This window comes from Ictidomys tridecemlineatus, chromosome 3 (assembly GCF_052094955.1).
Source record: "Ictidomys tridecemlineatus isolate mIctTri1 chromosome 3, mIctTri1.hap1, whole genome shotgun sequence".
NCBI lineage: Eukaryota > Metazoa > Chordata > Mammalia > Rodentia > Sciuridae > Ictidomys > Ictidomys tridecemlineatus.
This window is the reverse complement of record NC_135479.1, coordinates 806,065-832,404: the sequence shown is the minus strand read 5'-3', so window position 1 is coordinate 832,404 and position 26,340 is coordinate 806,065. Positions and strand designations below refer to the sequence as shown.

At 50.4% G+C, this 26,340-nt stretch overlaps 1 protein-coding gene and 3 long non-coding RNA genes across 15 annotated transcripts in view; 1 reads left to right on the top strand and 3 right to left on the bottom strand.

Annotated features, from left to right (window-relative positions):
- Csnk1d (casein kinase 1 delta) overlaps positions 1–14,835 on the bottom strand; it is a 44,015-nt gene extending 29,180 nt beyond the window's left edge. For 9 of the 12 annotated variants that reach the window (XM_078041365.1, XM_078041371.1, XM_078041368.1 and 6 more), the window contains exons 1-2: positions 14,471–14,832; positions 7,194–7,304 (exon numbers count right to left, since the gene is read on the bottom strand). In XM_078041365.1, coding sequence (XP_077897491.1) covers positions 7,194–7,304; positions 14,471–14,546 — 187 coding nt within the window. In that variant the 5' untranslated portion in view covers positions 14,547–14,832. Of the gene's footprint in view, positions 1–7,193; positions 7,305–14,470 lie in introns of all 12 variants that reach the window. The other 3 variants (XM_078041364.1, XM_078041374.1, XM_078041375.1) reach the window with 3 other exon arrangements.
- LOC144375921 (uncharacterized) lies at positions 2,094–7,187 on the bottom strand. Its single transcript, XR_013435777.1, has 2 exons — positions 2,895–7,187; positions 2,094–2,401 (listed from the first exon to the last, which is right to left on the bottom strand). It is a non-coding gene; the product is annotated as an uncharacterized LOC144375921 (long non-coding RNA).
- Positions 11,519–14,438, bottom strand: LOC144375919 (uncharacterized). Its single transcript, XR_013435774.1, has 2 exons — positions 13,721–14,438; positions 11,519–11,781 (listed from the first exon to the last, which is right to left on the bottom strand). It is a non-coding gene; the product is annotated as an uncharacterized LOC144375919 (long non-coding RNA).
- A 1,669-nt stretch (positions 14,836–16,504) lies between the features above and the next one.
- Positions 16,505–25,738, top strand: LOC110598862 (uncharacterized). The gene is made up of 3 exons (XR_005726124.2): positions 16,505–16,681; positions 17,879–17,945; positions 20,596–25,738. It is a non-coding gene; the product is annotated as an uncharacterized LOC110598862 (long non-coding RNA).
- Positions 25,739–26,340: the final 602 nt, after the last annotated feature.

Sequence of the window (26,340 nt, the reverse complement as noted above, 5' to 3'; positions counted from 1 at the left end):
CTATGCTGACTTCACACCACTGGCCTCCAAGGGTGGGGAGTGCAAAGCCCAGGAAAGAGAAGGCAGGAGGAGCAAGACAGCCGTGTGTGCTGACCAGCCAGCAGGGCCTACAGGAGAGAGACCACAGCCTCAGAGAGATATGCAATGCTAGATCAAGAAACAAAAGAGAGAAGAGCTGCTGTGGGCTGGCAGGAGAGAAGACATTCTTGTTATTCACTTCTGATGTTGATGAGAAAAGCAAGAGCAGTGGAAACTCTTGGGGATACAAATAACCCAGATTTTTAATAGACAACTCAGTGGAAGACAGATTAAAGAAGACAGGATAAACCTAACAGAAACAACTGACCCAGAACGCCAAAGGAGGGAAGGGCAGATCTGAAGACATGAATTAGTGTGACCCACTCCTGAAAAACTGGCACCAGAGCCCACGCACAGCCACCAGCTACAGGAAGGCACACAGTGGAGCTGAGAGCACGAGCTGATGGGAGTCTCCAGGTCAGGACCTGAGTGCTACAAAAGCAGGCACATGCTCCCAGGACCTCCAGAGCACTCTGCCTGGTTCTCTGCTTGCCCCACAGCAAACTCCCATGAGACCCTCCTCACACACATCCTGACTACTGTCCTGGGGGCAGGTTACAAGTCTCTTGGCCCTTCCATAACAAGACTCAGCCTTATAGTACGCGTTGATGCCAGCAGGAAAATCCACTCATCAAAAATCATTTCAAGGTGGGCAAGGTGACAATACACCTGTAATCCCAGCAACCTGGAAGGCTGAAGCAGGAGGACTGCAAGTCTAATGCCAGACTTGGCAACTTAGCAAGATCCCATTTCATAGTAAAAAGGCTGGGGATGTGGTTCAGTAGTACCCCTGGTTTCAATCCCCAGTGCCAAAAGAAAAAAAAAAAAAAGGTCGCTAGCTTTTTCCTTGGTAAGTAATGTTTTAAATATTTTATATTAAGAAATCGTTTCTTACCTCAGAGTCAGGAAGAAATCTATTTATTACTTTCTTATAAAAATGTAGAAGTCATTAATTGTACTTCTAGCAGAGATGGAGTAAGAGGAACACAAACATCCTCACACTTACAATATCCAAGGAAAACCCCCAAACCACACAAAACATGGAAGAAAATTTCTAAGACAATCACAGTCTCAGGCAGACAACAAACATAACTTCGCACCTGCACCCCAGTTTTTGAGTGTGACCATAAAAGCAAGAATCAAAAAGACCCATGTAACTGAACTTCATTCCAGAACACAACTGAAAAAAAGGTGAGCAACGTGAAAATGCATGGCCCACAAGAGGGTGGAATTACCAATGCCTGGCATCCGAAGGCCACCAGGTACACGAGGAGGTTTTAAGGCAGAAAACCACCCAGTGAGGTCAGGCCCAGAAACTGACCCAGCTGCTGGAATCAGCCGAGAATGGCACAAGATCTAAGGTATAATGAGGTAAAACTGACAAGGAAGTTAAAGGCTCGGAGATATAAAGACCCAAATCTAATGTCTAGGGCTGAGAACTACAGTGTCTGGAGTGAAAAAACCCTCCGAGTGGAATAAGGAATCGGACACCACAGACTCACCCACAACAGCCAGCACTGAAACTCAGAGAAGGCCAGCGAGAGCCCCCGGGAGCCGTGGACGGAACTGGAGCCCGAGAAGGGAGAAAGGGAAGAGGACAGACGCCAGCTCTGTGAAGCAGAAGCACAGAACCACGCTAGGCACGCTGCACAGCCTGTGGGTAACACTGCAGCCCCAGCAGCCCCGCACCACCAGTGAGGAGGGAAGTCTTTTCTGCAGAGGAGGAAAAGCCAGGCGCCAGGCCTGGACCTTCACAAGGGGAACACAGCAGCCACCGACAGCCCACCCTTGTCATCACTCATTTATTTTATTTGAATCAAATTGGCCATTTGATAAAAATTGAAAGATAAGAATAAGCCTACCTGGGATCATGGGTAACCCTCTATTGCAGAAGTCACTCAAAGAGTTGACTCACGAATGCAAAGCACTCTGAAAATTTTCAGCACCCTGATCACCAGTGTGTGAATCAGACCAAGTCTTCAAATAGCAAAGACACACATAAGACACACAATAACTCTTGACAATCCAGTTTACTTGTAATCTCAAGATTCTGAGAACAGCGAGTGACCTTAAAACACCAGTGGTCACTGCGAACCAGTTCCACGCAGGCCGCAGGCAGCTTTCAACCGTGTTCCCTGTTCCCGGATCCCTGGACGCGCAGGCCCACCTGCTGAGTGGGCACCTCTTTCCTTCGGTGCCATGTTCTGGGCTCACTGTAGCTCTTCCTGCCCTGCTCTAGACCTGGCCATTTCTCCAAGCAGTTTGAGCTCCTCTCAGTGGGAACCATGCAAGGGCCAGGTGTGTCACTGCTCCTAGGTCCCATCTAGAGCCACAGCAAGACAGACAGTTCTGATTAGAAGCACTCCACAGCAAGCTGCACTACTTGGAGTATGGAATTCAACTTGTCCCTTCCCTCTTCTCCCTCAATTCTAGACTCATCTTGCCAAATGAGAAAAGCTGCTGGATTTTGATGAAAATTTCACTGAATTTAAGAGCAACTCAGAAAACTGACATTTCAAAGTATTCCTTTCCAGATAGCTTTTGTATGGGTTTCTTTTTTTGCTACTTTAAACGCATTTTTAAAACTACATTTTGTTGACTGATTACTGTTGGTGTAATGAAATGAAATGACCATATTTTGCTCTTCAGCTAAACAAAACTTATCTCTTTCTAGGTTCACCAAGTAAAAATTTTATTGTCTATAAATAATAGCAGTTTTCAGCAATGTATTAGGTCAAAAAAAGTTACAGAATATAACTGTACTATACAACATTCAGAGCTGTATCTATCTGGATACACAAGTGGCACAGACTCACCGAACTCTGGGTGCACCCAATCCAGTGCCGTTTCCTTCCAGGATGAGGGCAGCACTAACACAGTGGTAACATTGTTACCACCTGTGGCATTAAAAATAGAATAAAATACAGTTACCACCAAAGGGCTCCTGCTCTCAGGGATCCCTGGCCAGAAAAGATGAAGCTTTGTGGCATGCTTCATTCTCAGCTGCCAGCAAACGGGTGAAGCCTGTGCAGAGTGACCACAGAAACATTCAAGAGGACATCCTGCTGATGCAAGGTAAAGAACCTTCTGGTCACAGGCTAATAAACAGGACTCTGTGAAACCAGGCATTTCACACCAGCAAAATCCAGAAACGGATCTGTGCCTGAAAAGTAACAATTCTGGTGGTTTTGTGGAAACAACTGAGGCCAGCAGAGACCCAACCACCACAAGGAGGACACCAGCTACTGCTGTTGCCACTTACAGCTGTGAACCCAGATGCTTCCCCTTATGGAGCCTAAGAACCAGACAAATGTTTGGGATGAAAACCAGGGGACAGAGTCATATACTGGCACAAACCTTCCTTATGATTTACAAGAAGATACACTACAAATGTGGGGACTCAGCATTAATACAAATAAAAGTCTTCATGAATTTTTCAGCAATTTTAAGATGACTAAAAATAGCGCTGGAGTTGTGGATCAGTGGTAGAGTACTTGTCCATCAAGTGTGAGGCACTGGGTTTGATTCTCAGCATCCATATAAATAAGTGAATAAAATAAAGCTCAATCAACATCTAAAATAATATTTTAAAAAAATGACTAAAAATGGCAGCTGGGAACATTGGCGCAGGCCTGCAACCACAGATCTCCGGAGGCTGAAGTTGGAGGATCTCAAGTTCAAGGCCACAGTGGGCAAAACTGCAAGACCCCAATTTAACAAACAAAACACCTGCCAAATGTTTCCTGACATATCATTAGTTAATTTTTTTAAATTAATGTCTTGTGGGATGACAGAAATAAAAACAGAGCAGGGCTGGGGTGCAGCACAGTGGCAGAGGACTTCCCTAGTGTTCATTAGCTCTGAATTTGATGTCCCACACTGGAAAACAAAAACCAAAAACCCTGGAAACATCAAGGGGCAAGTGCCTGTGGAGACAAACTCCTACAGGGCAGGTGCCCATGCTCCAGCAGGGAGCCCAATTCCCTGCTGGGGTGAGTGGCACAAGCGTCCACTCTATCATCCACCACACCTTTCTTGACACACATGCTTACAGTTCCCCACACCTCGTGACAGAAGGATCATGGTGTGTGCACCCCTGCCTACAGACACCCCACTCTTTCTGCCCCAGACCACACCAGCCACTTTCAACCTGGACCAGAAGCAACTGTGAACCCAGTAAAATGTTCTCTGCTGGGGGGCTTACTAAGAAGAGCATTCTAAAGCTACTCCTGGGCACATTAGGGTTGGAAAAGAGCAGTAACTGGTCTCTAGGTCTATCTGGCAGTCACTTAGTGTCGGTAAACACTGGCTGTCTATCCCAATCTTTCACCAACATGGTTAATTTTAATTTATTTCTGCTCAAGTTTTCTCCCCGCCCCCCCCCCCTTTGGTACTGGAGATTTAACCTAGGGTGCTTTACTACAGAATCATCTCCCCAGCACCACCCTTTTAAAATCTGAGACAAGTTTCACTAAGTTGCCTAGGGCCTCACTAAGTTGTTGAGATTGGCCTTGAACTTGTGATCCTCCTTCCTCAGCCTCCCAAGCCACTGAGATTATATGTGTGCGCCACTGTTTTCGACCTATTGTCCCAACCAGATTGTGAATAGATGGAACTCTCTGGGCTCCTAATGATGCTCAGTGTTGCAGGGCAGAATACTCAAGTTCCTGCCTGTGTCCCTGGAACACCAGAAGTCTCCTGTACCTCACTTGCAGCATGTGGTTGAGGAGTTAGTACATACTACACAGAAACACCTTGACTTGAGGACAGCGTGTCTCCCTGAAGCAGCGTGACCACCCGAGTGCAGTAGCTCTCTGGTCGGGCACTGTGGCACTACTAGCCTTACAAGTTTCCCAGATGAATGTGTTGTAAGTCAGAGAACGATCACATCCACTCTGCCCTGACTTTCTCTTCCAGCACATCCTGAGATGACCCACATTAAGCAAGGTTAGAACAAGCACTGTTAAGAGTTAATTGTTGTCTCTTCCTGAAGAATAACCCACAACCACCTATGCAGAGGACATGCTGCAAGAGGCTGGAGTGCAGCAAAGCACAGTGATTTCCAAGCAGAGCAGGTGCCTTCATCCTGTACCTGCTGACCCTAGTGTGGTCCTGGCTAGAATTCATCCAACAGGAACTGCTGAACACAGCATGCTCTTATTCCCTTTTTGTGGTACTAGAACCTGGGCTCTATGCACGCCAGGCAAGCACTCTACCACTGAGCTGCACCCTCAACCCTTTTTGTTTTTTAAAACAAAAATCTTGCTAAGTAGGCCAATCTGGCCTCCAACTTGTGATCCTCTTGCTTCAGCCTCCCAAGTAACTGGGATTACAGGAGTGCACTGTGATGCCCAGGTGCAACATTATGTGTTTTCTAGAGCAAACCTTCAAGGTATCTACCAAACATGCAACAGGGTTCAAAACCCTGGTTTATCCAATAGTGAAACCCGACCCACGTCTGGGGAATGGCAATCAAAGGCCCAAATGGAAGAAAGCCCATTTTTTTGGAATCATGTCTGGATTCCAGAATCCTGGAAAAGCAATGTGGGCAAAAACAAGGGAGCAAGTGATTCCTCCCACTCTACATTAAGTTCAAAGCAGGAGGCAATACTGCCCACCAGGGGCAGCTGGCATGGTCTGCAGACAGCTCTCCACAACTGAGGAGGAGAGAAGCAACTGGCAGAGAAGAGCATGCACAGGGAGCAGCGATGGTGCTGGATTTGAGACCTCCTGGGTGGAATAGGTTCCTCTCTGGCCATTGCCAGATGTCTGCACCAGTGGGACAGTTCTTCCCTCTCCCATCACAGGCTCCCCCAGTTTGCATGTTCTCATGAAGAATCACTCCTTAATGCTTTTTTTAAGCTTGTAGGTTTTATGTAACCCCAGCAAAGGTCAAACCCAGTGTCACCTTGTTCTACCCTACTAGTCACAACCTAAAACCTGCATTATAATTTCTACGTCCCAGAGAAGCTGATCCTCTACAGAAGGTCCCTCAAGAAGTCTCTGGCGACCTCTCCTTGGGACAGTGGAGGAGGAATGACAGAGAGTTTTCATCACCGTAGCCTCCTCTGGTCACAAAGCCCAGGACATGGTGCTCTGGACATCACTAAGATGAACCACAGAAACAGGTACAGGTATGCTATTTTGAGATTTATCTGCAGCCAAAGACACTTTGTTACAAAAATGCTGCTTTTGTGGTGAGAAGACCTCAAGCCTCAAAGATTCCCTCAACATCCCCTTTCTCCTACTGGCCCTTTTGGTCAATGAAGACAATGTGGACAAATGAGGGGGACTCCCTCTACCCTCCAACTATAACAGTACTGAAGGCTACTTCTAGCAAAGTGCAGCCATCCCTCAGATACAAACACTGCTCCCAAATGGGTTCCCTCACTCAGGCCAAGACCAGACCCTCCGATGAACATGTTGGTGAGCCCCACCCTCCACAATGTTGCTGTTTCTATGGCTTTGAATTCCCCAATAAAAATTCTCTTCTGCTCCACTAAAACTATATTTTAAGTCCAGAAAATTCTAAAAGCAACACTTCTGAGATCAAGATGGATACTCTCTGGTTCCAGTTCTGGTACACCTACTGGATTCAAGCACCCCAAGGTCCTGGGGCAAGGTTCCACAGAACTGGAACAGGGACTGACCTGGAAAATGTCACAAAAGTTGCTCAGTTGAAAACTTTTATTGTATTCAAGAGAAAACTGAAGCCAGACAGTCTGAAGGGACCCCCAAAGCTGTAAACACAATATGTGACCCACCAGAGGCCATAGTACAATATGCAATATCACTGGTGACACCTGCCACCATCAATAGACACCATGCATTTTAAAATTCACACAAATCCTACATTTCAAGGACAGTATAACCTAGCAGAAGCTAAGAAAAGTGCTATGTAAGCAGAAAAGTATACAACTATTTCTCTTTGTTGAGTGAGGTCTTATGTGGCTGAGCCAGTCTCTTCAAGGAAGAAGCCACAAACAACTTGGTCAAGGGTATGGACAGACACCTTTCCCTACTTTCCCAAAATAAACCAGAGACTGGCTTGAGACACATCCTCTCTCTTATTGGATAAAACCTTGGCTTTCTCCTTCAACAGGTAAAGGACATACCTCCTCCTTGCATCATTTTGTAGATTTTGCTCTCAATGTGGAGCTGAGGGTGTTTGGTTTTGACACATTCAAGCTTGATGGCAACCTCTTCTCCTGCAGCAATATCCGTACCTTGGCAAAGAAAGAAAACCATACACATTAATCATCTGATGTCTACCAAATGACCCAACATCACAGTTCACTGCAGAAATGCTGGTAGCTTTTAATTTTCTGAGATAAACCAATGACGGATGCTCTCCATTTTCAAAGATGGTATCAACGGTTGACAACCGTCTGACAATTGTCTGACATGCATAAGAAAGTTCATTTGGAATTCTACCACCTGCTTACATCTGTACCCATGCCAGGGTCACCACAGCCAAAGGGCCTTCCTTTCTGGTCTCCAACTTCCTTTCAGCCCTGTCCACCGGCCTCTGCATTCACTTGCCCAGGGCATACCACTGGAAAGTGCCATGATACTTCTCCATGCTGCCTTAATAGGCCTTTGGGAGTGTGCTTGAGTCTCCCTCTAGAATGAGGGAGGGGATTTAAATGCCAAACCTCCACAGCCTCAGTCCAGACAGGCATAGCATCCACTCATCACAACCCTCAGCAGTCAGGCAGTTTCAAGTAGGCCCAGTGCCTACGTAGCTGCAGAAGCCATTTCCAGCCAGATTCTCAATTAAGCCAAAGGATTCCCTCACTCCCTTCTAGGGGACGTTAGATCAGAAAAAAGGACCCTTCCCAGGGCTCCACTGGTACCACCTATGGAACACATACTGGGCACACAACTTTTGTCAGTTTGTGACTAATACTGTAATGAACTACTCTATGAGTTTAGAGTTATTTTTATTTCATTCTTTAAAATATTTTTTTAGTCGTCAATGGACCTTTTAATTTTTATTTATTATACGCAGTGCTAAGAATCAAACCCAGTGCCTCACACATTAGGCAAGTGCTCTACCACTGAGCCACAACCTCAGCCCAGTTTAGAGTTTTTATGTAGGGATGTCATGCCTCTGCTTTTCCCCAATAAGGACCCGCAGAGCTGGCAACCACCTTTTCTCCAGGCTCACAAGAATGTTCCCGAGCCCATGCCTGACCTGAAGCCCTACTTGATAACTCCTGACCCGTTTTCATCATACGATGCAGCCAAGGGCTCTGAAAACAGAAACAAGGTCTTCTGCGATGGCACACCTGGCCCTCCTCTCCCCTCAAAGGGTCCTTCTAAATAGGAAGTACTAGCTACTCAGGAGGCTGAGGCAGGAAGGTCATAAGACTAAGGTCAGCCTGGACAGTTTAGAAAGATCCTGACTCAAAATAAAACAAACAAAAAAGGGCTCGGGATGTAGTTCAGTGGTAGAACTCCCCTGAGTTCCATCCCCAATACCATGCCCACCCCTGACAAAAGTACAAAACACTTTCATCCTGCCCAGGGATGTGGTCATTTGCAAAGTGATTAACAGGGCTCCCACAAGCTGAGACTCCTTGGAGACCCCCCCCCCCCTGGAGGTTGTGCTAGACAGACTGTAGTGGAGACAGAACAGTCTGGCCAGCCCTAAGCAACTCAGCTTCTCTTCTCAGTTGAGATGGGTTGAGGGAACTCTGCAGACTGTTTCACAGGGAGCTGGGGATATGAAGGGGCTATGGTTGCACAGTGCTTGAGTCCCAGAGGAATACCAGATCAAGGACAAGCATGAGGACATGACTGCTGTCCAGTGAGCCCCCAAGAACCAGTCACTCTGGTGGCTCAGAGTTCTGCACAAGACGCAGCACTCCCAGAAGCCTACCAAAGCCCTTGGGCAACGAACGCTGAAGATCTGCAGAACTAATAGCACCTGATCATTACCAGTGACCACTCAGATTTAACTTCACATATCATTCAATAGATACTTTGGGGGCAATCACAAGATGGTAACAGAGCTCATTCTTCCTGCCTACAGCTGGGACAATCTATCCAATTGCAAAAGAAATGACTTCATCTAAAACATACCATGCGGATGAAAAATGACCTCTGAGTTCCCCTAAGGACCTGGACTCTGAGCTGAACTCACCATCCAGGAGGAATGATGACTCATCTCACCAGTTACATCAGCGACTCCCTGCACCTCAAAGCAGCACAGCTCCGGGGGACAACACCACGCTCCTTGCCAGCTGGCAAGTCCACACTGATAGGACAGTCTAGGACCAATGAACCTAGGACCAGGATCTTCACGAAGACAGAGGATGACTCTACCTAGTACTCTGCAGCTGATAAAGCTCATGTCTAACGTCAACCCTACAATACTGACAGTTGTGGGAACAAATGACCATTGGCAACTCTGAGAGCATGTGTTATAATAGCAAACAGAGCCAGTTTTCCTACAGGACCATACAGGAAGATTGCCCTGAATCTGCTGACCAGCTGGAAAGGAATGGTAGTTGTTCAGGAACTTAGCAGGACCCTGTCTCTAAATAAAAAATTAAAAGGGTTAGGGACATGGCTCAGTGGTTAAGTACCCCTGGGTTCAATCCCTGGCGCATGTGCACACACACACAGAAAAAGGCAAAAATCAACCAAAAAAGACAAATGCTTGAGAGTAGTACACTGTTACACCCTCCAGGATTTCCTCCATGGACTTCATTACCTATCAAGAAGAAAGACCAGGCAGATGGCTTCTGGGCACCCTGCAGGTCCAAATGCAAACCCACTAGCCTGCAGCCCTGAAGCCCTGCCCCATCTCCCTGGCTAGCAGCATCCCCATGCCCCACCAGCAATGCTTCCCTACACAGCTACTAATCCTCAAGGGGACAAACACAGGATAAGGAAGCACTGACAAGGTCTGACAGCCATTTGGCATTGTTGCAACATGTCTATCTTACTTTATAAAAGTGGAAATTATAAAACCTGTTCCTTTATTATAAATATGCCTGAAAAATACTCTAAGAAGAAACAGAGGCATTTAAGAGCTATGATTCAGAACAAGACAAAATCAGGTAACCAGCAGATGTTTATTCAGGTTGTATATTTGAGGACATTAATCAAACCCTTTTTTGTGCACCTCAATGATTCTGGTCTTCTGTTAAGACAGGGCTCCCTCACTCAGCATAAATGTCGGTCTGTGTTTAGACATAGGATATTGCTAATTCCAAAAAGACAAAATTATGTCCTTTGAGTTGAGCAGATAATAACAAGTAGTAAGTACTGGTGTTGTGGCTCAGTTGGTAGAACGCTTACCTAGCACATGCAAGGCGCTGGGTTCCATCCTCAGCACCACATTAAAAAAAATTAAATAGGGCTGGGGATGTGGCTCAAGCGGTAGCGCGCTCGCCTGGCATGCGTGCGGCCCGGGTTCGATCCTCAGCACCACATACCAACAAAGATGTTGTGTCGGCCGAGAACTAAAAAATAAATATTAAAAATTCTCTCTCTCTCTCTCTCTCTCTCTCCTCTCTCTCCTCTCTCACTCTCTCTTTAAAAAAAAAAAAAAAAATTAAATAAAGGTAACATGTCCAACTACAACTAAAAAATACATACTTTTTAAAAAAGAAATAACAAATAGTGAATTACATAAACATAACCCAGAGCATGACTCTGTCCTGGAATAGGAAGGAGTCACGCTAAATTACCAGCGTGGCTGTTGGTAATTCCCACCCAGGGTTATCAATAGAAAATAGGGAACCACCTTGGAACAACAGGTCAAAGTCATCTCTCAGGGAAACTGACAAGGAGGTGTGGAAGAATATCATGACTTCTCACTGAGATGCTCATGTAATACCAAATTCCAAGGTAAATGGAGTCCCAGTAAGAGGCAGTGACTGCTTTATTCTCATGGTCAGCCAGCAGTGGGGTCACTCGCCAGAGACATCAGGGTAGTGAAGGGGAAACGTGAAAACCAGAGATGAATAGGTTACTAAAGTTTAGTTCCCCAAATATGGGACATCACGTAGTCTGATGCACAGTCCCTCCAGGTAAGAGATGGACGGACAGATGAGACTCCCAGAATCTGAAGGAGTGATGGTGAAACAGTTGTCGAGAACAAACTCCATTCTCCTAGCTGGGTCCTTGACCATACCGAGTGCTTCTAGAAAACAAATGATGAGACCAAACCTAGACCACATGGCACCTTGCAGGCACTCTATCCACAATGGCTAACACAGTGACGCTCCACTTACCATGACACCATCAGACAAACTGGCCTTCAGCCTGGCCCATGCCACAGGCTTTTCTTCCCTGATACCACCACATTGGACTGGGAACACATGGTCCACAACAAGAGCACTGGCTCCATTTTCAGATGTTATCAAGTTTCTAAGAGGCATACTGCCACCCAAAATGAAAGAATTTCTGGTTTCCTCTGCATCAAAAAAAAAAAAAAAAAAAAAAAAAACCACCACCTCCAGTGATGGGATGACACTGGGAAGGACACTGGGCTGAGACTGCCTTAAACTTACCTGCCATACCAGCACATGACATCCTGCCCAGATGTGCTCTCCATAGGCCTGTGGGCTGTGCTACTGTTCCAATCTGCCCCCTAAAGAGCCTTCAACACAGGGTTGGCTTGGACTGAGGAAGGAGACTGGATTTTTCTGGCTCCCATGGTAGCTCCAGTACACACGCTTTCTGAAACTTGGACATTCAAGAAACAGCTCTACATGCTGCCCCTTCTGAAGGGACAATTTTGGGAAAGATGTGTACAACATGGTCGCACTACAGCCCTTTCTCCTGATTATTGCACAGCAGGAGGCCAGAGGGTACAGGCCAACTAGGGGCACTGCCATAAACTCAAGGATAGCCTTCCCTTCCTCCCAGTCTCAAATACCTGGAAATACAGAAAAGTCCTGGGTTGAAATCCAAAACTACAGTGTCAGGCTCAAAGGAAGATGAGCCCCACTGGAGGAGTGAAGTGCTTTCTGAGAAAACAACCCGAGTTGCCACAGTTAGGAATGGTTTTAATTATACTCACACCAGAACTCACACATAGACTTTAAGTCAAGACCCAGTTCCTCATGTCTGGTTGCAGAAAAATGGCAGATTAGTCCACCCATCCCATGGTCTTCAGACTCTGCACCTTCCATAGACCCACAGTTCCATACTCATGTTAGTACAGTATTTTTGTTTCAGTTCCTAAGTGGAGTGGCTTGAAAGGGGAGCAATGTGGGCAAAGAGACAATGCCAATGTAAAGACTTGTGGTACCCAACCCCATGCAAGTGAGTATGCCCCGATGGACAAACCAGTTCCTTTTAAAACACACAGAGGAGACAAAACAAATCCCTCCGAAGAGGTTGATCCAAATGGTCAAGTGCCCACTGTGTCCAACACAAGGTACCCAAAGGATGCAACACTGAGGAAGCAGAACACTTGTGAAGTCTGCATGCTCATGCAACATGCTTACACCTCTGAATGACACGTGGCAGCCAAACCACAATTTGATTGTCAGAGTCAATCTTCAGAAAGCACAGTTATTTGGCATGGTCTCAGAAAGCAAAAAATTTCAAAACACCTACTTTTTGGTGCCTGCAAAAGGGTGCCTAACAGATTGACTTTTCAGTACAGCTCCTAGATCCTGAGGTTAAAACCTGTGCCAAAATCCATTGTTCTATAAATAAGCTAAACGGCTTCCATTTACCCAGCACTTCTGAGTCCCAAAACACTGGTGAGAAGGCATCTGGTTGACTACTTAGTTATAAATAAATATTTAAATAGTGAAACCCAAATGTCTTTACAGCATACTTTCCTCAGCAGGCCATTGTAGCAGAAATACAAATTCAAAAACATCAAATGGCATGTGATGGGGTTACCCTGTAGGTTAACTGGGAACCAAAACGAGTTAAGAACTACCGGACAGGGCTAGTTCATTAACACTGTCAGCCCTCAAGGTCCTGGAAAGGGTGGGAGTGAAAAGCATTCAAACTTGGGATAATCTGAAAGGCAAGGCCCAAGGCACTGCTGACTCTCAACCATCCCTGACAGGGAGATACACACCCAGGCAGGGCTGCTCAACATCATAACTTTACCCTAACTCAGGCAGCAGTCGCTCTACAGACCCATCACTGTTAGGCCACACACTCTCAAGTTCAGGGGTTTGGAAGAATTTGTACACAATTCCACTAAGAAAATTAATGGAATTTTAAGTTTAGAAAAGTTAATTCTATTTCAAATTCCCAACTAGAAGCTTTAAGCCAACCTTTTATTACCCATGTATACCCACATACATCCTTTTACTAACACAACTCAGGACATCCCCACCCAAATGTTTTTTCAAGTCTACTTTGAGAACTTTAAGTCCAAAGTACAACTCAAAGTAGAACTTTCCTACGGCTCCCCTAGCCTCCACTTCTGCCAACATCTTATCTTTGTCTCAAATCAGCTAAATTTAGTTATTTTTTATTTCCAGGTATTAAGTATTCAATTCAGATGCTTATAATGTACTCAATGACTACTCCAAGGTGGAGGGACTCTGACCAGGGCCAGCCAAAGTCCTAGCTCAAGGGGAACATTTTCAGTCTGTTTATGACTAAGGTGGTAACTTGGAGAGACATGGGGCCCCTCCAATAGGTTAGTTACCTGAAGCTGCCACTTTTGGAAAAGGCAAGATCAGACAGCAACAAGGAGCCTTCAGAACCAGCCCAGGGTTTCCCCATTTGACTGGGCCACTCCCCACCTCCACACTGCACTTGGGTTGTTTTGACATCCCCCCCTCCATGTGCAAGAAGCCGGGTCAGCCTGCAAGTGAGTGGGTGGAGACAGCCAGCGCAAGACCCGCGGTGGAGCCGCGCGTGGCCTTTGTTTACTGCTGTGACCTTAGATGGGGGTAGGGAGCCAAGGCCCCGCCCGGCAGCCCAGGCCCTGCCCCTCCGGGCCCCACCCCCAGGCCCCTGCCTCCACCCGGGCCCCGCGCAGCCCCAAACCCAGGCCCACCGACCCCGCGGCCCCCGCCCCCGCCCCTGCCCTGCAGATTGGCCTCCAGGCCCGGGGCCCACCCAGCCCCCGCCCCAGGCTTGCCCTCAACCCCTGCCTCTCTCTGGGGCCCGGCGGCCCCGCAGTCCCAGCCCCTGCCCCCCAAGCCCCTGTCTCTCCGGGACCCGCCCACCCCCCCGGCCCCGGCCCCGGCCCCAAGCGCCTGCCTCTCCCCTGCACTCAACCCCAGGCCCAAAGCCCCCAGCCTCTCCCCCACAGACCCAGCCCCTGCCTCCCTCCTCGGCCCACCGGCCCCGCAGCCCAGCCCGCTCGCCCGTGGCCGTTGGGCGCAGGCCCGGCCCCCCGCGACCCCGCCCGCGGCCCCGCACCCTCCCGCGGCGCTCGACCGGGTCTCACCAAGATAGATGTCTCCGAAGGAGCCGCTGCCGATCTTGCGGCCCAGCCGGTACCTGTTCCCGACCCTCAACTCCATGACGGCGATACGGCTCGCTCCTGCCCGCCCGGCCGCTTCCTGGGTCTGCGCTCCGGGAGGCGGCGCCGCTGCTGCCGCTACTGCGGGTCCGGTCCGGCTCCGCCCCCCTCACGGCCCCGCTTTCACCATCGCTTTCCGGCCGCCCCGCCGCTCCCAGCGCCTCAATACGGGGCGGATGGGACAGTCCGAGCGCCGCCGCCGCTGCTCCGGCCCCTGCCGGCCCCGCTTGCCTTCTCCCCGCCGCGGATGGACTCGGATCTTCCGGGCCTAAGTCCCCCTTCAGCTGCCTAAAGGAGCCGCCGCCATCGCGCTGTGACGTCACTTCCCCTAGCAACCCGGAGGGGCGGGGCCACGCCGCTGGGGCGGGGAAGGGGGCGGGGCCCGATGCTTCGGTCGGCGCTGGCGCATGCGCCCAGCTGCATCCGCTCTGGGCTCCGGGATCCCGGGCCTGTTCCGCCTTCCCACTGGCGGGCTCCCCTGGGTCGCTCGGGGCTTTGGGTTGCAAGTGTCAGGGAAGCCAGCCGGTCCTCTCGACAGACCTGGGAAAGGTGCCAGGCAGTGCCCTTTGCACGAGGACAGAGGGTCCCAGCCCTGGATCAGGGGTCATAAGTGTGCAGTCCACCCTGACAGGAGCTGCCATTTTCTGGACTTTGGGCGCTGCAGGACATCAGTACCTGCGGTGTTTGGCTGCCCACCCCTTCTCAGTACCAAGCGAAGGGGGAGGAAGAGCTGGCCTCCTGGTCCACCTCTGTCCACCTCTGGGGCCCTCAAAGTGGGCAATAAGATGGGTGGATGGTGAAACCACCAAGGGTGCAGAGGGTGAGGCCCAGACATCTGTCTCCTCTCCCTGCAGTGCCATCAGCCTGGACACAAGTCAACATCTTTATCTGATCCTTGTTGAATGTGAACTTGCTTCTGGAAAAAGCAAACAAGGATGTGGAAGTTCAAGTTGACAACTGGCTTCAGACAGAGGAATCCCCCAGAGAAGCCCCACACAGTAAGTGCAGGCACAGGCTCTCTCATCATGCATCTCTGCTCACAGCCCAGCAGAAAACGAAGGGCCATCCAACAGCCTGACCGTTGGACAGCTTGATGCCTATGTCTGAACATTTGGCACCTGCTCTGTGGATTAAAGCTCTTCTGTACCCACAGGGCAGCACCTGCCAGAAGTCCATTATCAAGCGCTGGACATTTTGCGTTGAGATAGTCACAGACTGTATAGTCAGTCCAAGCTGGGCACGTGGCAGTAAGACAGACCCAGACCCAGAGACTTAAAACATCAACAGTCTATGCCATGATGGCAGGGCGTGGTGGTGCCTGCCTGTAACCCCAGCAGCTCAAAAGGCTGAGGCAGGAAGATCATGAGTTCAAAAGCCAGCCTCAGCAAAATCGAGGCACTAAGCAACTTAGACCCTGTCTCTAAATAAAATATAAATAAAATACAAAATAGGGCTGGGTACGTGGCTCAGTGGTACAGTGCCCCTGAGTTCAATCTCTGGTACCCACCCCCAAAAAAGAATTTATGCCATGAGACCAGAGAGAAGAAGCAGCCAACATGTCAGATATTGTGTCATCAAGTCTGAAGGAAGAGAGACACCTGGGAGTGTCTTGCTTTGTCTTTAACCTGCTTGTGGCCCTGATGCTTCTTGGGAGTCTGAAGGAATCACTGTGTGCTGGACAGATAGACCACCCATGTTCTGGCACATGTGACTAGCACTATGGCAGTATGTAGGGACCTCTGACATACAGAAGAGCCACCAAACGGGCACTTCTTAACCTTGCTTGTGGGGAGGATAAACTGCCCATGAGGGGTCCGTTGGGCTGGGCAGAGGCACAAAGTATCCAGGGGGCACTACTCCCACAAAAAACATGACTTCTCTTTCTGGGCAGGATCACCCCCAAAATGCCCCTGAACCGCTGCCACTGGCCTGTGCCTGGCTGGACTGCAAAGGGTGAGCACAATCTCACTGGTCTTAGCCAGGCCCCCTTTAGCTCTTCCCTCCCCATTCTCCTGGCTGGAAACCACCCTTGACCTTGCCTGGTCAGAGGCCAACTGACAACCACCAGGTCAAGTTGCCCTGAAGAAGAGAGTCCAGTACAAGACGTGGCCTGAACCCCTCACTCACAGCAGTGGAGTGAGTGGCTGTGGGATCCTGTGTGCTCCCGTCTGTCTCATTGCTGTCTGTCCAACACCTCCCCCCACCAGGCATCCCAGGCCCCGCCACGACCTGCTCTTGGTCCCAGCATCCCTCTGACCTGACTGCAGCTCCTCGCGCTTTCTTCTTAGTGACTGGTGTCAGTTCTCTCCTGGCAGCTTGCCAACCCTTGGGTGTGGGAGTTAAGGTCATAATTCTGCACTAGGATCCAGATCATTTCTGACTGGGATAGAACCTGACTTCAGGAACCACACCAGCGCCTTCTTTCTCCTTCCACTACTATGCCCCCACAAGCTCAGCTTGCAGCTAGAGCAGTCCCAAACTGACCACCTGAAAAGCTGAGCATGCCCCTAGACACTGCAAGGAGTGCTTGGTAGGTGCTGCCCCACACACAGTTGGGGGCCTCCGATTTGTGGGCCATGTTCTGTAAGCCCTGGATCATCTTGCAGTACCTGTGTTTCCCTTAGTGACGGAGAGGTGATAACCCTGGGGACCTCCAGCCTGTGCCGAGGGGGCCTCAGCCTGGGGTCAGTCAGACTCACTCACTCACACTTCCACGTGACAGGAGAGGTCTCCAGAACCTTGGTGGGTCTCTATGGCCAGCAGCGAGGAGTTAACCCCCTGTGTGGTGTTTGAAGCTCTCTGCTGGCTGGTGTGCTAGCCCCTGCCCCAGTAACTACTCTTACTCCCTTCAGTCTGCTGTTTGAACCATAGCCAGATTTTGCGAAAAAGGGCCATCCCACCTTTCCCTGCTGCTCCTTTGCCGACTTTGCAGAGAGATCCTGTGCCCCACTCACCTACTGCAAAGCCAAGGCCTGGATGCCCCTCAGTCTTGCCCACACTGTAAATAGAGCCACCATGTGGAGAGAGCAAAATGGGAGGTAGCAGGATCCTTGTGGGGATGATCAGGGGAGGCCTGCCTCTGCCCCAAACTGGTGGTCCTGGGCAGCTGGCAGGTCAGCGTCAAGGCTGGGGGTTGTGGTCTGAATGTGTCCCTCACAGTTCAGGTGCTGTGGACAAGGCCAGTGGGACAGAGCTGCAAGGCAGGCCCTTCAGAAAGTGATCAGGACAGGACGGTTCTGGGCTCAAGTAGACCCAGGAGTGGCTCCTGGCACAAGGGGGTACTTAGGCGCCTCCACCCCTCACACGTGTCCTTTGGCCTTCTACCTTCCACAGGGGGATGGCACAGAAGGCCCTTGCCAGATGCAAGCCTCTTGACCTTGGGCTCTTCAGCCTCCAAAGGGTAAGAAATTTATCTCTGCTCATTGATTGGCCCCTGACCCCTCGGTGATAGGCATGAAACCAGAGCCTGGCGCATGCTAGGCAAATGCCCTATCCCTGCTGTATTCCTTGTAGATCACCCAGTGGGTAGTATGTGGGGAGCCACTCTGAATGACCCAGCCTTCACATACTGAAGCAAGAGGCTCTGACCAATCCCCACATTTCACAGTGACTTGGACCTTGTCCCCATTCAAGAAGTTGAGGGCGTGACTTCAGATGTAGGTGTGTCACCCATGGGGTCAAGCTGTGCTCACCTGTTCCTTTGTGATATTAACCCCTTGCCCTGTTTGGGATAGAATGTTCCATGGAAACCCCCTTTGTGTGTCCCCTTCTCTTGCTCTGCCCTTGGGTGTGGCCTACCCAGGTGTCAGTCAACCTGCTGACAGTGGACATCAGGAAGCTGGACTCAGCCCCCTGAAACCGACCCCCTTGCCTCATTTGAGTGGCTTCTCCCCAATAAAAGGGGTCAGCACCTGCTCTCTCTCTCTCTTTCTGCAGACCCTTAAGGTCAGAGGAGCCATCACAGGACACAAAGAAAAAGGTCTCTCTGTCTCTTGTGTGGTTATTTCATGCAGCCCAGTTCCCCTGGAGTGACCCGAGTGTTTTAGTCGTGAGGAATGTGACAGTAGTATTCTGTTCCAACAGCAAAAAATGGATTTGCACTAGTGGCTTTTTTTTTATTTGGGTATGGACAGAATGCTTTTATTTTGTTTATTTTTATGTGGTGCTGAGGATCAGACCCAGTGCCTCAGACATACTAGGCAGGTGTTCTGCCACTGAGCTGCAGCCCCAGCCCCTGCACTAGTGGCTTTTTGAGACTGGCTCATACCCACTGGAGCCCAAGGCCCTAGCCTCTGCCCCTGGGTCCTGATGTGACTAGCCCTCTTGGCTTACTGCGGAACTTTGTGACTGGCCCTGGTCTGGGCTTCATGGAACACCCTGGGTGTTGGGATTAAAGACCTGGTGGCTGCTTCCTCTGGGCCCTTGCTCCAAGTTCAGGGAGCTCCTGGTGGCAACTGGGAGACTGTTGTGGGAGGGAGGTATGGAGAGCAGGCTAGAGGCCAGGAAGTGTGTGGGGGGCACAGGAAATGGGCAGTAAGCCCCAGGAGGTGATGTGGAGCTGTGGACAGCCTGGGGAGCTTTAGGAGCCTGTGCCTTTGTCTGTGGTGGAACTCGGGGGACCTGCTCTTGCCTGGTGGGTAGGAAACTTCCTGGAGCTTGAGGAGGGTCCACATAGGCTTGGAGCAGTGGACCTGACATGGGGTGCTCTTTTCCCTGCCCCAGGGAACCCCTGGAAGAAACCTCGGGAGACCATTTCTGGCTGGCTTATTTCCCCTTTTACTTGCAGGCTTTGCTCTGAGCCCCTGGGGGTAGCATGATCTGATAGGGTCCCTGTCCTTGTCGAAGGTGGGGGTGAAGATGGACAAGCCAACCCACATACAAGTGAATACAATTGCTGGCTGGACAGAGGCTATGGGGGGGACCCAGAAGGGCTGCTGTTAGCGGCCTCTGGCAGCTTCCAGGGGACTCACTAAGGTCCCAAGGACAAAGAGTGGCCTTAGCCAGAGGGAGCGGGGCTAGGGTGAAGGTCCATGGTGCGATGTAGGGGTGTTGCAGGAGAGAGAGGTGGGGTATGTGCATGTTGAATGAAGCTAACACCCAGCCAAAGGCCAAGGGTAAGGCCAGGAAGTGCTGGGGTCACCTAGGGCTCAGGTGAGACCCAGACATCCAAAGGACCCAAGGAAAAATGTCCTTTAGGTTCTCAGAGCTTGGTGGCAACCCTGATGACTAACTGGGCAGAGGAAAGCAATCCCTGACCCACACCAGAGCAACGGAAGTGAGTTCATGTCCTAACCTCCTTAGATCCATGCCAGCTCAACTGAGGCCTGACAGAGCCCAGGGCTGTGGTGCCGGGTTCCCGGGTGCACTACCCAAGACAGCAGCCACTGGCCATGTGGAACTAAAGTAGAAAAGCAGCTGCTCAGCCTCAAACCACGTTCCAACCTCAGTGATGCCTGGGTTTGGCAGCACAGCTGGACAGTCTGCCAGAGACCAGGGGTCTCAGCTGGGGCTGATTTTGCTCCCTGCCACAGGGAATGGCCCAGTAGGGCCAAGACAAAGAGCTCTTGCCAGACCCAGCCCCCAACTGCAGCAACCCCTGGCCATGCAAAGGTGGCCTCAGTGGAACGGACTCCTGCTGAGGCTTTGGGTCAGGTGAGCATGGACCCCCGAAGAGGCCAGGCAGTGGCAGGAGTTCTACTATGCTAGCCCTGGACAAGGCAGAGGTGGCCCACGTTGTGGATATTTGAGGCAGGGGCTGTGCTCTCTGAACGGAGATGGTTCAGGTCTGACATTAGAGTCTGAGCTAGGATGCTCATCCCAATACTGGATGCTTGGACCTGACTGGCCCTTGGGCTGGGTGCAGCTCCGGTCTTTGTGGGCAAAGGTGTCCCAGGGTTTCCTGGCTCAGGAACATCCCTCCCTCTGCCTTGGCGTTGTGAGAAGCCCCATACCCTCCTGAGCTCAGGCAGACCACAGAGCCCCGGTGGGTGGGCTTCCCCAGGAAGCTGGAATTAACCAAGGTTCTTGGCATCTGCCCCACTCTCCCACAGGACACCGTCAATACGCTCTCTCCTCCGGACAAGAAGAGCTCTGCGCTAGTGGGGACGATGGGTCCTTTCTGCTGCCCCGGCTGTGGCAATGGACAGTGGCCCCCTAGCAGGATGGCATCCTTTCCTGCAGACTCTGAAGAGGAGGGACCAGGAGCCCTCCAGGCTTGGCCTGCCTCTTGCACAAGGCCATGGAGGCGCAGAACCCACATGGCAGCAAGAAGCTCTTCAGCTCTGTTGACCGTGGGTGAGTACAAGGGTTCCGTGGAGAGGAGGCCTGCGGGGCTCGGGGGAGCCCTAGAGTGGTGGAGAGCCAGCTGGGCTTGGTCTGGGGTCTGGGTGCTCCAGGCTTTGAGGCAATGGCAGGCACTTGGCCCAGAGACTTCCAGACTCGGGTTCTAACCACCCTCCCCATCAGAGGCTCTCAGCAGGCTTCTATCCAACCCTGTCCTGATCACTTCTTGGAACATCAGAGGCCTGTCTGTGCAAGCAGTGGACAGAATGACCACTGGTGCTGCCCATCAGCTTCCTGGTCCTCCATGTGGACTGTGCATACTGACTTACAGCATGAGGAGTTGGGGGAAAGAATCCTTCATTGGAGCACTGCCTCTTGAAACGATGAGATGGGAAAGGCACTTTGTGATCTTCCTTCCCTAACATCCCAAGCCCCAGTCAAAACAGGAGGAAAACATCAGGCAAATCCCAGCAGAGGGATAGTGTAAAAACTGACCAGTGCTCCTAACTGTGAAGACCAGAACAATGAAAAGTCTGAGAAAAGCATAGCCATGAGGAGACAGGACAAGTAAGTGTCACGTGGGATCTTGGATGGGATCCTGGAGAGAAAAGCATCTCGGGGAACTTGGATGAAGTATAAGCTTTAGTGATGCACCAACACTGGCCCTAATGGAAGCTGTTAACAGAAGGGAAACTGGGTGTGAGGTCGTGGGAACTCTCTGATATCTCCACAGCTGATCTGTAAGCCTAAATTCATTCCAAACTAAAAATGTTACCGAAAAAATGTTTAAAAATTGCTTTAGTTTTCTGATTGTTCCCACAACAAGCTAAAGGTCTTCCCTGTTACTCCCAGCTTGCTAATAACAATGGGTCTTTAAATCTATCATTTCTTGAGATGATAAAATAGAAGCACACAAAGCACATCAACAGGGTTGCCCGTGGGTCAGGGGAATGAGCAAGGAATGATTCAGTGGAGTGCTGAGATGGAATCATATTCCATGACCCAGGGACTGCCTAAAGTAGGTCCATCAAAAGAAAGAAAGAAGGAAGCCAGGCAAGGGTCCCACCTGTGGTCCCAATACCCAGGAGCAGAGGCAGGAGGATCAAGTTCAAGGTCAGCTAGGACAACTCGGTGAGACCCTATCTCAAAATAATTTTTAAAAACGGGCTGGGGATGTAGCTTAATGGTAGAGTGTTTGCCTAGCATATTCGAGGTCCTGGGTCTAAACCCCCAGCACTGCAAAAACAAAACAAAACACAAATAAAAGAAGAAAATTGGTTGTAAGATAGAAAGCTGGTGAGCCAGCTGCAGAGCCTCACTGACTTTCTGGAGAGCATCTGTTGACCTGGCAGGGAGAAGACTGGCCACTCGATGCACCAGCCACAGGATACCCATTGTGAAGTTATGGGAGATGATGAAAAAATAGAGGCTGGGATTGTGGCTTAACGGTAGAGCGCTTGCCTAGCATGTGCAGGGCCCTGGGTTTGATCCTCAGCACCACATGAAAGTAAACAAATGGAATAGGGGTATTGTGTCCAACTATAAAAAAAAAAAAGAAAAAGAACAGAAATTAATGTCACAATTTAAGAAACACTCAAATAGAACTATTTTTAAATATGGAAAGAGAACTAGTAAGTATGGAATAAAGAAAAATTTGAAAGATCTGGGTGTGTTAGGCCTAAAATCACCCTTACTAACTCTCCCTCTCCTGGCATCACACCTTGAGTCCAGAAACTTCACAGGGCTATGCCGGAGAGCCCCTGAGGATCCATGCAGAGTCAGGGATGGGATCGGATGCCCGACTGTCTCCTTGGAAACCTGGAGGTGGTAGTGATGCGTGTCAAACGTCCATGGGTTCTTATCACCTCCTAGGTGAGGGTGCCCCAATACCCACCTCAGGGTGGCCAGAGTTATAAAAAAAGTATAGATAGATTTTTACTTCAGATAAGCAAAATATAAATTTTCCACGTTTTAATTGGTACACTATAGTTGTAGGTAATGGTGGGATTTGTTTCATATTCATACATGTACACAATATGATTATCATTTGGCCAGTATCACTCTCCAGCACTTCCCCCTCCCTTCATCCCTCCCTTTGGTCCCTTTCCTCTACTGATCTCCCTTCAGTTTTCAAGAGATTCACCCCTACCTTCCTTTGCTGTTTTCCTCTCTAGCTTCTGCACATGTGAAAACATACAACCCTTCACCTTCTGGGCTTGACTTATGTCGTTTAACATGATGGTCTCTAGTTCATCCATTTTCCTGCAAATGACATATTTTCATTTTTCTTTATGGCTGAATATAACTCCAAAATACACCACATTTTATTTATCCATTCATCACTGATAGACACATAGGCTGGGCCCATAGTTTGGCTCTTGTGAATCCTGCTGCTATAGACATAGGGATGCATGTACCACTGCAGTATACTGACTTTAATTCTTTGGGATAAATACTGAGGAGTGGTATAAATGGGTCATAAGGTGCTTCCATGCCTAGACTTTTGAGAAAACTCCATGCTGAATTCCATAGTGATTGTACTAATTGACAGTCCCCCCAACAGTGTAAAAGTGTCCCTTTTCCTGCACATTTGTCTAATATTTATTTTTTTGTATTCTTGATGACTGCCATTCTGACTGGAGTGAAATGAAATCTCAATGTAGTTTTTTAAAAATATTTTTTAGTTGAAGATGGACACAATACCTTTATTTATCTTTATGTGGTGCTGAAGATCAAACCCAGTCACAACCCCAGCCCCTCATGTAGTTTTGATTTGCATTTCCCTAATTGTTAACAATGTTGAACATTTGTTCATATATTTGTTGGCCGTATGTATTTCTTTTGAGAAATGTATGTTTGGTTCATTTATTAATTTATTAATCGGATCATTTGCTTTTTTTGCTGCTAAGTTTTTTGAATTCTTTATATATACTATTTATTAATCCTGTCAGATTTCCTCCCATTCTGTTGGTTTTCTCTTTATTTCCCTAATTACTCCCTTTGCTGTGCAGAAGCTTTTTAATTTGAGGCCATCCCATTTATTAATTCTTGGCATTATTTCCTAAGCTTTAGGGTTCTTACTGGGAAGTCATAAGCAACAGATAATTTTTTAGTATCAGTATGTCCCATGGGATATTAAAGGTAGATCTGTAGGGACTGACAGCAGATTTCTGTGGCTGGGGGAGGAGCGGAGAGAGTGACTGCTAAGGGGTACAGCCTTCTTTCTGGGAAATGGAAAAGTAAAATCGGTCATCAGTGACGTCTACTCGACTCGGAATAGGGCAGACACCAAGGGTGTTGGTAGCAAAGGCACTGTGGCGGACGAGTCCCAGTGTTCCTCGGGCGGTGGGTGGTCCAGAGGGCCATGCCCGCTGCCCTCCCGTCTCGGGCACCTGCAGGGTGTGTTGCCCGACGGCGTCCTCCGCCCACTTCTCAGGACCAGAGCGAAGGGCTTTCCGTGATTTGCAACTAGAGTCCCTGGAGACTGTCACCTGCCACGCGGCGCGTGTGCCCTGTGTGGATCCGAACCGCCGGCGCCCTGGGGACCTCGGGGCTGGCCATCCGTTACGACGCGTGCCGTGGCTCCCGCGCGCTCGGGCCTGGACTGAACGGAAGTTTCCCGGGGACCCGGGTGGGCACTCGGCAGTCTTCAAATGAAAGTGAAAATCCTGCCAGCGGCTCAACTGACTCGGGCTCCACCCTAAACGTCCACGGCTGGGCTCTCATTGGTCCATCGTGGGTCACGTGCCTGTCTCTGACGTCCTGTGACTGGCCAGGCCTGGGTCATGTGCTCAGGGAGACCGCGACCGTGTGGGCTACGGCGGCCGAGGAGGGCCATCCCCGGAACCTTCGCGGGTCGGGTCCTCCGGGGCCGCGTCTCGGTAGCCTCGGAACTGAGGCCCCCCGCCGCAGGAGACCCATGGGGCACGTGAGCTGAGGTCGGCGTCACCTGCGGCCGCCGGCGCCCGGCCCTGCCCGTCCAGATCCCTCCCGGAGCGCGCGCCGAGCCTCGGCGCCCGGCTGCGGCGTCCCGGCGGGTGTGGGCTGGCGCGCGAGTGCGGGAGCCCGACCTGGTAGCCAGGCCTCGCGGGCTGCGCCCCGAGCTCCGGCGCACTGGCCCGGGCCGAGGGTTTGCAGGTGCCAGGTTCAGGGACCGCGGAGCGCGCGGTCTCAACCTCGCGTCGCGAGTTCAGCGCAGGCGACCGCTCCGAGCAGCGGGCCCGGGACGTTCCCCAGGCCCTTCGCGCTCTGCCCGCCCGCGGCCCCTGCAGCGTCTCGGCTCTGCGTCCCGGAGCGCAGAGAGCGAGCACTGGCCCGTGCTCCGGGGAGTCTCCGTTCCCGGCGTCGCGGTTTTGAGATTCAGGCACGTAGCGTCCTGCGCCAGGAGTCTGCTCTCCATCCTCCCAGGGTTAGCCGTCGTTACGGTTTCCCTTTCCCCGACCCTGCTCACCAAGACCGAAATCGTAAGAAACTGGGGAAACGTGTTCCCTCCCCGGGAGGATGACGCCGCCTCGTGGAGCAGGCTGAGTCCGGGCTGCCGCTTGCTGAGCGCAGCGAGCCCAAGCCTTGCATTCGTTGCCCCTGGTGGCAGAGAAGAAAAGCTCTGGCGGTAGAATCGAGGGAACAGCCGCCTTCAGGTGACAAGGTCCTCACCAGCACCTCGGACTCAGCATCAGGGAGTGAAGAGCTCACTTCTCACCCAGCACCCGGACCATCTCACAGGAACTCAGTACTCTTTCATCTTTTATGACCCCTGCACTTCCAAACTTAGGGATACACATACAAAGAGGTTTTCTGTTTAAATTCTTACTGAAGTTCCTGATCAAGGTGTTCACTGTTTCTGATTTTCTTTTAAATTTATTCGTAAGCTGACTTTTGAATAATTTAAATAACTACCACAATAACTAAAAACAGGGTGCTGTTGTTCATTTCCTGGTACACAGGTGAGGACAGCTCTCAAGGCTGGGCCCAGTGCTGGCCTCAGAGTGTCTGTCCCCTCCAGGTCCCTCCACAGGAGTTCTGGACAGAAGTCCTGACGGAGGCCAGGGGGGTGTCAGCGTGTGGATGGAAGAGAGACACAGCTGGGAGGGGCCAGGGTGGGGAGAGTGTGCAGGGAGGGTTCATGAGGTGGGGGCAGGCTGGCCTGGGCCCCTTCCCAGAACTTTTGTGTGGCAGGGACCTGTACCTCCTGCCAGCAGAAGTGAACCTTTTCAGAAGCTGTGGCGTTCAGACATGGTGCTGTGTCACCTAGGCTGTTCATGTGACAAGCAGGTTTCCACTACACTCCTGAGCTCACCTCATTTCCATTACCAAGTCCAGAACTGCATCAGCGTGGACTGTGATAGCAGCTACCAGGAAGTTGTGGGCCCAGAGTGTTGACACAGCTCAGAGAAAGTGAACAATGGAAACAGCCCTTTTGCAAGGAAATGAAAGGGGGGAGGTTGAACCTTTCTGCAGCCCAGGGCTGCAGGGACCGTGGCCTCCTTTCCTCAGAATAGTGCCCAAACCTCTTC